The sequence below is a fragment of the Coenobita brevimanus genome, chromosome 64 (genome assembly GCF_032717465.1).
Source record: "Coenobita brevimanus isolate Jiangsu-jjx chromosome 64, ASM3271746v2, whole genome shotgun sequence".
Taxonomy (NCBI): Eukaryota; Metazoa; Arthropoda; class Malacostraca; order Decapoda; family Coenobitidae; genus Coenobita; species Coenobita brevimanus.
In genome coordinates, this window is record NC_137017.1 from 29,064,113 (window position 1) to 29,079,095 (window position 14,983).

A 14,983-nucleotide genomic window follows, 5' to 3' on the forward strand; every position below is an offset into this window, starting at 1 on the left:
TATACTCCAAAATTTTTTTCAGCAACATTATCTCTCTTTTTTACGACCACCAGACGATTTTATTTTGAGTGGAAGAAACCAACCACATTAAATCTTCCTCAAATCAAGTTGAAACACAGACACTTCACCCTCCACACACTCCATTCTGTCCTCCTCTCTCTCTCCCCTTTATATCCGCCCACCCTGTCCCCTCCTCCCACTGCCTCCCCCTCTCCCTCTCTCCCATCTACTTACCCCATCCCTTTTTCCAATCCGTCCTCCTCTTCCTTCGCGCTACCCAACTACCCCATCCCCTTTTCCACTTCGTCTCCTTTCCCCCTCTTCATCCACCTACTACCGTCCCTCTATCCCGCTCCATCCTCCTGTCTTCCACCCGATCCTCCCCTCCCCCTTTAGTCACTCTCCCTCTCTCTCTCTGTCCCATTCCACCCACCTAACTCATCCCCCTCTCCCACGCTAAATCCTTCTTCACACAGTTGCACCTCCTCGCAGCTCCTATCAGGCCCCGCTCTTTTCTCAGGTCCGGGGGAAGTTTAGCTCGGGAGTGTTTGCGTTCAGTCGCTCTCTCTTGTTTTCAGAAATAAAACTTTTAGGAAGACCCTACACAAGTTAGTTCTGCTCCCTCGCTACTCAGGTCCGTCTGGCAGGCTGGGGCGGCTTTGTGGACCGCTGGAAACCCACATTATCTGATTCTGTTGGAATTATGCCACGTAGTTTGCGCGCGTGTCGGTATTATTTCTAATCTTTTCTTTCGTTTTTGTCTGAAGACAGTATTAACCCTTTCACTGCGATGACGTATCTTTTGATCTTGATGCCCCCAAAGCATTTATTCAGCTTAGGGGTGACCTTTTTTTTTTTCCTAGATGAAATCGTGTGTACATAGCAAAATTAAAAAAAAAAAAAAAGGTCTTGTCTGAAGTGGCTATGAAATTAAATGGCTGGGATTTTCCTGAGGTGAGTAAAATGTTAGTCAGGATATAAGAGCAGACTCTCTGACCTCATACAGTACGTTACGTGAAGGGCTTCAACCTTTTATATAGCCAAAGTTTCCAACAACAAAATGAAAATGTCTGACGGTAACCAAAATTGATAACTACGAAAGGACTTGCCCTCTTGATGCTTAAATGTTAGGAAACCAGCGCAGCTTCAAGCTCATTAACATGTTTCCGCAGTAATGCCCAATTTCCATACACTTGCATATAAACTTTCAGCATAGCAGGCAGTCACTGGAAAGCTTCAGTGAGGCCATGAAAGCCTTACTTTACGGAATATCGCTCGGAAATGCTGACTTTAGCCCGCTACCACATGACGGTCACGCGCAGGGCATATGATGATCGACACATCACGGCCACGGACGCTATGACCTTGATTCTCTCTTCAGCCGCTGCTCAAGGGCAAACTGTGCAATGTGCAATTGCGCATGCCCTGGGAAACATACCCGGCCTGGTTATTATGTTGTTAGGACCCTTGCATTTGTTGAAAAATTGGGTTAGGATGATAAAAATAATGATTATGATGGGGGACGGGGCGACATGGAGGCGATTTGTTTGTGGCCACCCTTTACGGAATTAAGGCGTCTAGCAGTAGACTGATAGATAGATAAACAGATGATGATGATAGCGATGCCGTTGATAATTATAAAACAGTGGGAACCGTGAGGGACAAAACAAAATTGACATGAAAGATAATGGACTGTTTTTGTTGGTATGAGAATTCGTGACAGCTCTCTTCAGCTACTTATCTCATGCAGCTCAGTATCCCCTTATATGCTACTTGTGCAAACTGTATCGATAGTAAGAGACGAAAATAAAATACAAGAAAGTTTTAATAAAGGCAAAGTTAGCTGAGAATTCCAGTGCCGGAGAAAATTCGGCTTTACTTGAGGTGAAAGAAAATAAGATGACTGTAAAAAGTTGGGAATGATATACAAAAAAATATTAATGTGTGACATGCAGAATAAATCGCAAAGAAATAAGTTCCCTCATATCTGCAGTGTCTGCGAGGATATGGCTTCAAGCAAAATGGAAGAAAATAAGATTAAGGCTTTTACAAAATCCACACAGAAGGCTGAGTTGTGGTTGATATATCCTAGTCAGTAAGTTAACACGTTACTATACTCTTTTCATCGTAATCTGGCCTAAATTTTCGTCATTTTGCATTTTATTTCACGTTGGTCAGTCAGAGAGAGAGAGAGGGAGAATATTAGGGCCTTTACATTCTTTTCTTAGCACTTTCTCGTGACCAGCATCATATTGTAGCGTTAATCCACTGTTGCAACTCAGTATTCAAGATGGAGAGATGACAGTATGAGGCCAAACTAGAGTAAAAATAGTATAATAATTGTATCTCAGTGTAGAATATACCATCGGATTATCAAAACTGAAAACACGGAGGTTAAGGCAAGTCACCCACTTCTTCCAGGATAATTTCTGAGACACGTGATGGGGATAGGACGGACCGAAGTAATGGAATATTCTAACCCCCAGTTAGGAAAGGCTCCCCAAAGCTGAATGGAATCCTCTGCAGATAACGAGAACAGAATATGCAAGACGTCCCTGTGCTGAAAGTGTTTAAACCATTGTGCTAATCAGTCTTGACATGCGCTCTCTCTCTCAAGCAAGATAAACTGCATGACAGAACCGCGTCTATTATCCTTCCTAATGAAGCTAAATTATTATAGTGTTGATGAGCCGATGACTCATGGGCATCTGGCGTGGAATTTAGTGGACGCTGCCTAGAACTGGTCAACTACATGCAGCAGTTATTTTTACAAGATATAATATTCGTTGTATGTTTGACCTTGTTAGTAGATGTGTATTTACTTTTTGGCTGCGAATTACCTACTATGCATTTATTTCACATAACGACCGACGATTTTGCCATATTCAGGAGAGACCTAAGACAAAAAAATATTAAAAAGTATCGAGATTAACGTTTTGGTCGAAAATAAAGATCCTCGTTTTGTTTTTTAAGGCTAACGAGGGGCGACTGTAATCAGCTCACAAGTTCATCTCTGTCAAAGGATTAATGTCCCTTGTTACGTAATATAAAGAAGCTCGTATCTAATTCCAGCTAACGAGAGACGAGTTCAGTCAGCTCACAAACTCGTCTCTGTCAAAGGATTAATGTGCCTTGTTACGTATGGCATTTCAATTACATTTTATTCTGATTCGTTAGCTGCTTTTGCCATTACAGTTAATCTAGTGATCTCCAGACTCGTCCCTCTCCACCCTTCGACGCCGACCGATATATTGGGGTGACGTTATCTGGCTGAACAGAGAAACGTAACCCATGTTAGTTTACGTACTTTGTCAGCTTCGGTTGCATAGTTTGTAAAGTTATTGCCTGGCACTGCATCATAGGAGGGGTGGGCTCTTAAAAAAAAAATTAAAATAAAAATCTCCCTCCTTAGCAGTGACAGTTCGACCCACAAATGAAACACACACACACACACACACACACACACACACACACACACACACACACACACACACACACACACACACACACACACACACACACACACACACACACACACACACACACACACACACACACACACACACACACACACACACACACACACACACCTTCACATTGTTCTTTTGATATGACCTTCGGCTGTACAGTATGATCCTCACAGCATAGTTTAGGACGGTCCACAAAAGAAATTAAATACCGTATTATATATTTGGCCGACCCTAAAGCAGTTGTAGGGGATCTGAATAATTCATGTATTTGTTATCTTTTACACATCAAACACTTTCCATGATTTAGCCATCCTTGTTAACTGACCTATCTCGGCATCAGATCAAAGAATCAGGCCTGTGTTCACGTTATTGATGATGGCTTTAAAGCGTGGTAGCTCCTTGCATCACTATCAGCCCCGTTGTGTTACGTTTATCTCAGATAATACATTTTTTATTGCAGGGTTGAATTTCCCGTCAGTTTGGTGGTACAACTGTGTGGGACACAGTTCCCAAACTTTTGTTTGAAACAAGTTTAAAGTCGAAAGCTGTATACCAATCGCCACAGAACTACCTGGATGAAACTGGATCAGTTTGCCGATGGTAATGGTGGAGGTTCATTGCAGTCCGTGTTACTACTCCCTACACACCTCCAACTGCAGCTCCCAACAATTAGCAATTTGCTGACAGTGCGTCGCTCCCTGTCGCAAGTCTCCTCCATTGAGGCAGCTGTTGCTGTTCATGCACAGATCTGTTTGTAACCACTTGCACCATGCAAGCCTTTGTGATTGCTGAAATATCTTTGTTTACGCTTGTTTCTACGAACAATATTCCCAAACATCGACTGTTTTTTTTTATTACAGCCAGAGCTTAGTCTAAGCCACTTTGTCGATTTGTTTTGTCTCTATCGGTGAAAAAATTCTGCAGTAAAATTTGCTTTCGAGTTGGTAGAAAATTCTATATTCTTTTGTCCAAGCATTTTTAAATTTGCCGTTGTTACTGATCATTTTTCTTCTGAGCTCACTTGCCCTTGCCCTGAGATGACTTTGAGCTCACAATGTTGATCTGATTACCTTGCCTGTCTGGCTATTGTCATCGGGTTACTTACACACACACACACACACACACACACACACACACACACACACACACACACACACACACACACACACACACACACACACACACACACACACACACACACACACACACACACACACACACACACACACACACACACACACACACACACAGAGGATGTCAAAAGAAAGAACCATCATCAGTACCGTACATCCATTCACCTACCATTCGTGACTCCGAAAGCCCTTGACACCATCTCAAATGCATAACGATTCATCCCAAAAGTGCTTCGTGGTGCCAGTGGGAGAGACATTCCGTCAGTTGCTGAGGTATATATTGTGTGAAACTTAACATGTGCAACTCCATGTAATCATCATCATCCTCATCCTCATCATCATTATCATCATCATCATAGTACCCACAGTCACCACCACCACAACCACATCCACCACCATGACCTCCCTCACATCCATTACCACCACAGGCATAACCCCACCACAGTCATAACCACCATCAGCACCATCACAGCCACAACGATCATCACAACTTTACCACCACCACAATCATAACCACCATCACAATAATAACCACCATCATAGTCATAACCACCACCACGACCATAACGACAGCTATCATCAGTCAAAACCATCACCATTAACACCACCACCACCATAAACACTGACACCACTACCGTCACCACCATAGCAGCCACAACCACCACCATCACCATTATTACAACCACAACCACCACCATCAACACCTTCACAATCACAATCACCGCCACCACAACCATAAACACCACAACCACCACCACAACCACAAAAACCACCACCACACCCATTACCACCACCACCACACAAGCCTGGCGTGGTAAAAAGGTGTTAACTTTTTTCATGGCCCCTAATGTCATCCTAGGCCGCCCCACAAACCCATTTCATCCGGGAAGCAAAAAGTCTCCTTGACCTTTGTACTGAGGCGACTGAACAGAAAAATTAGGAGGGCATTTTCTTCATTCTTGGATTATTTAGATCTTCAGAGGGGTGTGAAAACAGGACAGCAGATATAGCGGCAAATGGTGCGTAAATTTCTAACTGAAAATGTTTATGTATTAAACTAATGAAAAATGGTACTACTACTACTACTACTACATATAATTATTAATGATTTATTATAATGCTAATACCATCAATAATAGTGAAAAATTAGCTACATATAACCAATGTACAGTTAACTTAGACAGGCAGACAGTGAGAGATCATTGGGTTGTTCGCGACAGGGTTGAAATAACAGACTTATAACAGAACCAGTCATCAAAACCGCATTATATAACAGTGATTCTATGTGTGTGTGTGTGTGTGTGTGTGTGTGTGAAAGAGACAGACAGGCCATGCAACACTCCTGCTCTGTTTGCATTCATTATCTGTTTATTAATAGGCAGTACCTATCTATCTTTTTTCCACCACAACTACCAACACCCTCTTTCTCTGCCCACAGCCGAGACAACATCGGTGTGGGTGTTATCAGGGAAGCGTGCGGAGTTACCCTGCCAACCCAACCCCAAGCTGTCTCACGATAAGCCAGTCCTCGTCCTGTGGTACCGCACCTCCGACAGCGTCCCCATCTACAGGTAAGATAAGAGAGAGAGAGAGAGAGAGAGAGAGAGAGAGAGGTTCTTTTATTGCGTTTTATTTAGTTTTGTTGTCATTTTGGTTCTGAAGTTTTTTTTTCTTGGTTTATTTAGAAAGGGGATTTTGTCTGTCATCGAAATGTGGATGTTTTTCTTTCCCTAGGAAGGAGGGAATTGTGTTTGCTTATTTTATATTAGGGAACAGGGTTAACTGTCTGTAGGGAGTACAGCATATTTGTTTAAGAAGTTACATTAAATGAAGTAAAGTACGAGTAAGGCAGGAGGTGAAGATTTCACTTTCAGTTTAATTAAAGATGCAGGTTACTCAGCATTAAGCAAACTTATGAAAATGTGTATTAAAGTACCCAACAGCTGGGCAGTACCAAAATCATAGAAATGATGCGTACCCAAATAATAATATGGCAGATTTGTTGGGATTAGATGGAGCAATCTACATGTAACAGCTGAAAGGTCAGTGTGGAGAAAACTGGGAGGGGTTTCCGTCCAATAGGGGACTGTCCAAGGCTGTTGACGACGACGAAGGTAACCATGACGATGATGATGATGGAAAATTGATCTGAACCAGAAATCATGTAGAATGGCTGTTCTTATTATAAAGTTCCGTGTTAGTTCCTCATTTCAGCCTGGTGTCGCAATCTGGAAAAGTATGCTCGACAATTAAGCAGACATTTATCTGATAAAGCAATGACGTTTTTGGCATGAGTAACTCACATAAACTATTTTTCATTACTGCTACGTTGTTACATGGTTGCAGTTTAGAATGGCCGCTGAAGAGCCTGTAAACTCTCAAAGCTAGTATTACGATTTGCAAAGAAATTAGTTCTGCCGCGTCTCTTGCATGAAGGCTAACCACATCAGTCGAGCAGAGGTCCATTGAGAGAACTGGAAATGTTGGTTGGGACAGAGACACAGGTTAGAGCTAGAATTAAATATTATATCTAACGTTTTGGCCTACACGGAACCCATCTCTCTGTAGATGGATTCTGTGTAGCCCTAACGTTTGAAAAAATAAAGAATCCAAGCTCTAACCTGGCTGTCTCTCCCACCCAACATTTCCATCTGTCGGAGTGTTTGTTCCTATCCTGAATGTAATCGTCTGGTGGTAGCAAGAAAAAAAAAACATCGTACAGAAGCGGAAAGTGATCGGTCCTTATACTGGAAGGATTGTATTCTGGATGATGTAGAAGACTTCGTAACACCTCTCCTTAGCGAATTATTTAGCAAACAACTCCTTAGCATTCCCTTATATGCTCGTTATATCCCCTTAATATTGACTCAGCATACATAAAAGAAAGCTGTAAGTGAGTACTGAAGTGCACTGTGCAGAATAAACCTCTTAAGATGGGGTGTTAGGAAATCCTCATAGCCATTTAGAAAACGACCCCAAAGAAATCCAGCACTTGACGGATTTTTATGCTTCATAGGGTAATTGCAGCTTCATGGAGGCTGGGATTTATCTAAGCAAATTACCTAGGCCTCAGAATGAAATAACAGGTTGATAATTCCCGTAAAACAAAGAGGAACAGCTCTTAGTCTTGCCACACCACAGATCGTAAACGCGACTGAGCACGAGCGAGAGGCAAGAGGAAATAGAGAATTATTTATTCCGGCAGAAATAACCTGAAACTGATTCACAATATACAGTAACAGACGATAAATTTCCCCTCGTAATTAAGACTTATTTAAGGAGGAAGAAAAAGTGACAATATTACAAAATAATTCATGTTAATTTTCTCTCATGCAGGATTCGTTTTTGCAGGAGAAATTAGAGAAAGATTCATAATAAATGCTTACGATAAATATTGTCTCGTAACTAAGATTAATTTTTGCAAGACGAATAAGAGATATTCACAAAATAAGAAAAATTTCCTTAGCCTTATTTCGTTCCTGCTGAAAGAACAAGAAAAACGAAGAGGATTTCACACTGAATTTTGTCTTTCTCGTTTAAAATGAAATTATATGTTACAGGGTTTTGATTCCCCCCCCCCTCCTTTTTTTAAATCAGCGTGGAAGGAAAGACTGAATGAAGGAGGAAGAGACCATCGTAGTGAAGGGGTTAACCTTTTCAATATGATTTCGTCCTTTCTTGTTTTTTCTTACTATCAGACGAGACTGTCCACTTTTGGAAACATTTTGAGCTAGAAGGGTTAGATGTTGCCTTCATGAACCTCCATCACAATTAGGACTTTTTCTCAGTCTAAATAAAACAGTCTGATGGTAGTTGAGGCAGAGTGAAAAATATGTCATAGAGATGAATGGGTCAAGGAGGATTAAAAACTAAACATGAGCGGTGATTTTTTTTCCTCATGTGAAAAACAAAAATATAAATTAAAAGACATCCTTGGGCTAAATGGTCGGAGAGAGTTAAAGATAGGATATTGAGAGGCGGGTATTCTCTACCTCCGAATAAAATCGTCTGGTAACAGGAAGACTAATATAAAAAGAAGATTGTGCTAGTTAAGCATTAAGAGGGCTAAAGATAGAACGGTGAGCGGTCTTTGTACTGATAATGATGGGGCGAAGAACAGATGATAACAGGAAGCTTAATGCGCATGACAGAGGGAAAGGGTGAAAGCAGGGAGAGGAGGAAGGGCTGGAAAAGGCTAGAGAAAGGGCGGTGAAAAGGGGGGAAGAGAAGAGGGGGAATAGAGAGTGGGGATTGTAAAGAAAGGATAATAAGAGAACAAGGTATTGGGAGAGTCATGCGTAGGGAGAGGAAGGGAGGAAAGGGGAAGAAGTCTAGGGAGAAGAAGATGAGGAGAGAAGAGGAGGATGGAGAAGAGAGGAGAGGGGTGTTGGAAAGGGCTACGGAAGGTAGGCTACAGAAGAGATTGCATAAGGGTAGAGAAAAGAAAAGGGGAAAAGGGAGTGGGAAGGAAAAGACTTTATTAGAAGAAAAAGTTTAGGAAAGGAAAAAGAGGGTGAAGGAGAGAGGACAGGGAGGAGAGGACAGGGAAGAGGGATTGGGAGGAAGTTTGGGATGAAAAGAATGAGGAAAAAATGAGAGCCCTGATAAAGGGGTGAGGAGAAAAGAGAGAGGGAATGAGAGGGCGTGGTGAAAAGAGGTGACGGAAAATGTTGCGGAATTTACAGGCAGTGTTGGAAGTGAGTGGAGAAAAGAGAGGAGAGGAAAGAGGATGTGTGTGCAAAACGGGCTTGGTGCAAAACCGGGAGAAGGAGAAGGGAGTAGAAAGAATGCTGGTGGACAAAAGGGAGTGAGGAGAAGGGGTAACGGTATGAGGACAGGGAAAACAGGGGTGTTGAAAATGTAAAGGGCAGGGAGAAGAGAGCAGAGAAGAGGAAGTGGAAAAAAGCTTCGTAGCGTAGAGTCTAGGTGGTGAGGGTGGGGTAACAAAGGGAGGGAGGGTGGGAAGAGGGGGTGGAGGGGCAAGAATGATGAAGAGAGAGGGTGAACATAATGCATTAGCAGAGGTGTTCTGATGTCATATATAACCTGGGAGTAACCATCAGGCATTATACATTGCTCAGAAACTAGTACAATTTTAAGTTGGATATGGCGATGCTCACGATCGTAAACAAACCTTGATGGAGAGATATGCGCACAAATGGCACCCACCAAAAGAACTGCAAATTAAATGAGTCGGGGCTACATCAGCAAGCAGTATTTTGTATTAATAAACTCCGGACGCTCATAATTATGATAGTTCATGAATATAGCACAGAATAATGACATCAACAGTAGAGCAGATTTTACACTAAGTGAAATTGGTACCTTTATATATATATATATATATATATATATATATAATTTTTAGTACCCTTTTGATATTTCTTTTCATTGATCCTCTTACAGTACTGTACAGGGTGTACGAGTACCCCAGTACACCTTCCTCACACTCCTCATGTAGCCTCCCTTCTCCGTTCCAACAAGCCTCGTTGGTCGCCTCCTGATCGTCTCCATAGACACGCCACCCTCATCCCTCCACCCTGGGTTTCTTCCCTACTACGTCCTCCAGGATAGGTCTAATTTTAATAGACTCTTGAACTCGGTAAAATTGTTAAGAATGCGAATAAAAATGGGTAATAACAGTAATTCCAAGACCCTTCACTTGTATAATAACATCAATAGCATATTAGTACATTCACGTCCTGGGGGATCAAAATGCACAACAACAACAACCACATCGATAACCCTACACGGACGCGTTGATGTTTGGCGACTACACAACGCGCAGGCCTAGCTCTGGCCTTGTGTGGCGACGTAGCAGATACATGAGGATCACTTTTCATCTGCCGGACACTTGTATGGAGAGGCCTGGCTGGTGACGTCTCAGGGCAGGAAAGCGTGTACAGCCAAGGACAAAATAATAATGAAAATGATATGCTGAATGAATGATTGAATAATAATAACAATAATGATAATAATAATAATAATAATAATAATAATAATAATAATAATAGTAGTAGTAGTAGTAATAGTAGTAGTAGTAGTAGTTGCAGCAGCAGCAGCAGCAGTAGTTGTAGTACTATAATAGTAGAAGTAGTAGTAGTAGTAGTAATAATAATAATAATAATAATAATAATAATCGCCTAATATTTTTCGCATCATATGACTTTTCTTTCTGCTGGCAAATATTCCTAAGCTAAAAGGTTTGCTATATTTCTCTGCCCAGAGATGATTTTTAAAATAACGCGTCAGGAAAGAAAATGACAGACAGTGGAATGATAAACGACCTTTTGTCCCTGATCTTTTTTTTTTTTTTTTTTACCTGACGATAAAAAGTGTATTGTTATTTTTGCCAGCATCGTACGAATCAATTGAAGAAGAAATATCCACAATGTCCATTCATCCTGGCATATACTGGTGTGCTGTGCTTACCCTGTTTGTGGGAAGTATATAATGTGACAGTTATATCATTTCTCGTAAACCTGCTTGTATCTATTTCATAATGATCCGATTTCTGTAAGGTTGTTTGGTTGTTACCGTAACACAGCAGAAACGGCGCAGCGTAGTGCAATTTTTGTTAGACTAAGGTACCGCTAAAATGCTTTAACTTGAAGAATAAAACAATTTCCAATCAGGCCACCAGTTCCCGAGTTACGACTCATTTTTGGTCATTTGCTAGTAGGCCTATGTGCTTTTATTGGAGGGGATGGATTCGTCTTTGGTCAGGCACTGAAATTACTAACATTATAAAGGAAGAGAGAAGAGTGGCGTGTTTGTTGTATTATCATTCTCTCGCCTCTCCTTCCTCCCTCCGTATACTAAAATTGTATACCACAGTGCAATAGTATAATTTAGTATTACAGCAAACACTACTCTCTCTCTCTCTCTCTCTCTCTCTCTCTCTCTCTCTCTCTCATCGAATGTCCCAGCAGGATAAAAATAAAGGAAAATTCCTCGCTCCGCCTCGCTCACGGCATGAGTAATTTAAATTTCTGTTGCCATTCGACTGAAAAAAGGAATTGACTTGATATCGATCGGAGGCCGCAGAAGACGGCCTTTAAGCGAATGAATATAAATGTTGTTATCTCATTATGACCTAACCTGGTGGTCCTTTCATTGTGCCTCGAGCGTTGTTGTTAATTGATAACCAACGAAATTAGTTGTGGCAAATGTTTCAGTGTTATCAGAGTATCGTGGAAGGAAATAGAGACAGAAGAAATTAATGGAAAATTTCACGGACCAGATGAGTTTGTTGTCCATATGGATGTAGTTTCCAGACACTGAAATTATACAGTGCTTAATTCAAAGAACGTAATCTTATAAATTTTCAGTCGATGTTTTTGGTTAGATAGGTGCTCACATTGACAAAAAGAGATATTGGATTACATATTTTATAGACAGTATTAGTATTTGGCGCAACTATGATCCTGGAGTGGTTTGGCTATGTGCATGGAATGAAGAGTGAGGTAGCCTGTGCAGTATGTGAGTGAGATGAAGGGAGCGAAAGATGGAGAAGGTGATCGATGATGAAGTACGAGTAGAAGGACGGAGTGGAGAGATATATACAGTAGGTGAGAGCGGTGTGATGTGGAGAGAGGAATGCCTGATGGTGGACAGGATGACGTGAAGGGGATATGTTCGTGGCCTCCCCTGCAGGATTTAAGCGTCTGGCTGTAGATAGATAGATAGATAGATATAGATAGATAGATAGAGAAGTAGATGGTTAGACAGATAGATATATCGATGTATAAATAGACAGATAGTCAGATGGTCACGCCAGCGTTTACGACAGACGGGTCGCCAGCTCAGGTGTCATGTCTCGTCCAACTAGGCTTCAGTATTGCGTCCATGTTTGTGTAGTAGGCCATCAGCCGTGGTAGTTGTGCCAGTGTCCCTCCATGTTACGCTGCCAGTTCTGTTTTCATCAGTCAGTCAGACAAACATCCCAGGTTGTGGCTATATGAAGACCAGGGAGCGTAAACTCTGTCGGCTCAAGGGTCTTTCTTGCACTTCATAATTTCCAGTTTACTTTTCTATAGGGCAAAATTAATGTATGCATGAAAGGGATATATATTTATGCAAACTATGTATTTATAAAGGAAGTGTAAATAATGGACAATTAATGATTAAGGTCCACCTATCTGTCTTTTGCCTAACGCCGCATACTGGGAGGTGTGGCCTAAAATAAACAATGGTGTTCCTGTCCCTACTAAATGCAGCATTCCCTTTTCCCACGGCACACCACCTTACCTTATGTACTCTTGCACTTTACCTGTCAATCTCGTTCTCGGCCTCCCTCTTCCCCTCCTTCCTATCCAACGCACCTCACTCCCATACACTTTCCTGGTCAATCTCTCACTTTCCATTCGCTCCACTTGCAGGCACTAAAGGGCTTAATGAAGGCTATACCCAACCCTTCCGTTGCGAAAAGTTCCTCCTTAGCTGAATAAAAGCAGAAGAGATAAAAATTAAGCAGAAATGCGTGTCTGGTTGAAGGGGATTGTATTCTCGATGCCTTGGAGATTCCGTAGTGCCTCATTTGCAGCGATTTAATTATTCATATAATTATCTTCTATGGAAGGGTGTGTGAAAGGAGGAAATTGAAAGTAAATGAGAATAAGAGTAAAGTGATGAAGTGTACGAGGTTGATAGATGGTAGGGGGATGAATATAGTTTTGAATGGTGAGTTGCTTGAGGAGGTAGATTGTTTTAAATATCTAGGGTCACATGTTGCTGTGGATGGAAGAATAGATGCAGAAGTGAAGTTTAGAATAAATGAAGTAGGAAAGGTGCTGGGAGGAATGAAAAAAGTGTTTAAATGTCATTCGCTTAGAATGGATGTAAAGAGAAGGCTGTATGAGGGTGTTGTGGTACCGACTGCATTATATGGGGCTGAAACATGGAATATGGGTGTAGCTGAGAGGAAAAGTTTGAATGTAATGGAGAGGAGATGTCTGAGGAGTATGTGTGGAGTGACGCGTATGGATCGAGTGCGAAATGATGAAGTGCGAAGGAGAACTGGAGTTGTTCGGGAGATGGCTGGTAGAGTTGAGCAGAGGGTGTTGCAATGGTTTGGGCATTTGGAGAGAATGGATAATGAGCGATTGGTGAAAAAGATAACTAGATCTGATGTGAGAGGTGTAAGACTGAGAGGAAGACCACGCATAGGATGGATGGACAGTGTGAAGAGAGCGCTGGATGCAAGAGGGATGTCTGTTGAGCAAGGAAGAGTGGCTGTGCGTGACAGAAATAAATGGAGAGAAATTGTGAATGAATAAGTGATGACGCAGCCCTGAGGGGATATTCTCCCGCATTTGGTCTGATCAGCTAGTCAGGTCAGGTGCGGGTAAGGGGATGGGTCTGTTATGATGTGGCAGGGGTAAACCAGTTCTGCTGTCGGGCCCTGCTGCGGATGTCACTGATTGCATTGCGCAGTTGACCCTTGTGCGGTGTGATGCGGTGAGGATCTGTCCGTTCTCCCCTTTGGGGCTAAGATGCGAATGAATGTGTTTGAATGGATGAGTAAATGGAGAGTGAGTCGTCCTGTCTCGGCTACCTCCCTGTCCTTGGGGGAAGCAGCCTAGGTATATAGATAGATAGATCTTTTGCATTATTATGATATCATATTTCCCTTTTTTATATCGACATGGATTACATACATACTAGGGAATATAAACACTTACATACATACTAGGGAATATAAACACTTACATACATACTAGGGAATATAAACACATACATACTAGGGAATATAAACGCTTTCATGCTGTTACGACAAACTCGAGTGAATATAGTCGTCTGGTGTAAACTTGAATATAATGCTAGAGCTCTCCCGACCACGAAAGGGTTAATGGTTACAGTACTAACACCTTGAGGCTCCCATACTCACTCTCAGCAGAATTAAATAGTCTGGCGATTGTTGGGATGTAAATACTAGAGTTGTTCCACTACCGAGAGGGTGTATAAACTGTTTACGGAATTGGTAGGTGGGGACACTCAATATAATTCAACCTTGACATTGAATAATTAGCCAAATGATACTGGGTTGGGTGGTAATCATGAAACCAAACAACACCTGATGGTCTGTTGGGGTTATGGCCCTCCAACCGCGAGGGGCCCGTAGAAGTTAACATCCAAGGAACAGTTTGGGTTTATTGCTTACATGATGCCTCTCAGGGGGGTTTGAAGCTGGTCTTCATTGCCTTAAATGTAATGACTGAGTAGCCTAGCCCCGGGCCTCTACCCTCCAGATGGGGCAAAAAAAGGTTTGGATGATGAATAGATGGATGAACTGTTAAGGAATTGGGTATTCGGTTATATTTGAGAAACAGTGCATGGATATCGCTTTGCTAATCATGGGAGAAGATTTACTTGATGTAC

The 14,983-nt window shown here is 41.9% G+C and overlaps 1 protein-coding gene across 1 annotated transcript in view; it reads left to right on the forward strand.

Moving 5' to 3' along the window:
- LOC145404720 (uncharacterized) overlaps positions 1 to 14,983 on the forward strand; it is a 336,793-nt gene that overhangs the window by 203,355 nt on the left and 118,455 nt on the right. Inside the window, exon 2 of the mRNA XM_080276271.1 lies at positions 6,042 to 6,174. Coding sequence (XP_080132397.1) covers positions 6,042 to 6,174 — 133 coding nt within the window. The remainder of the gene's footprint in view (positions 1 to 6,041; positions 6,175 to 14,983) is intronic.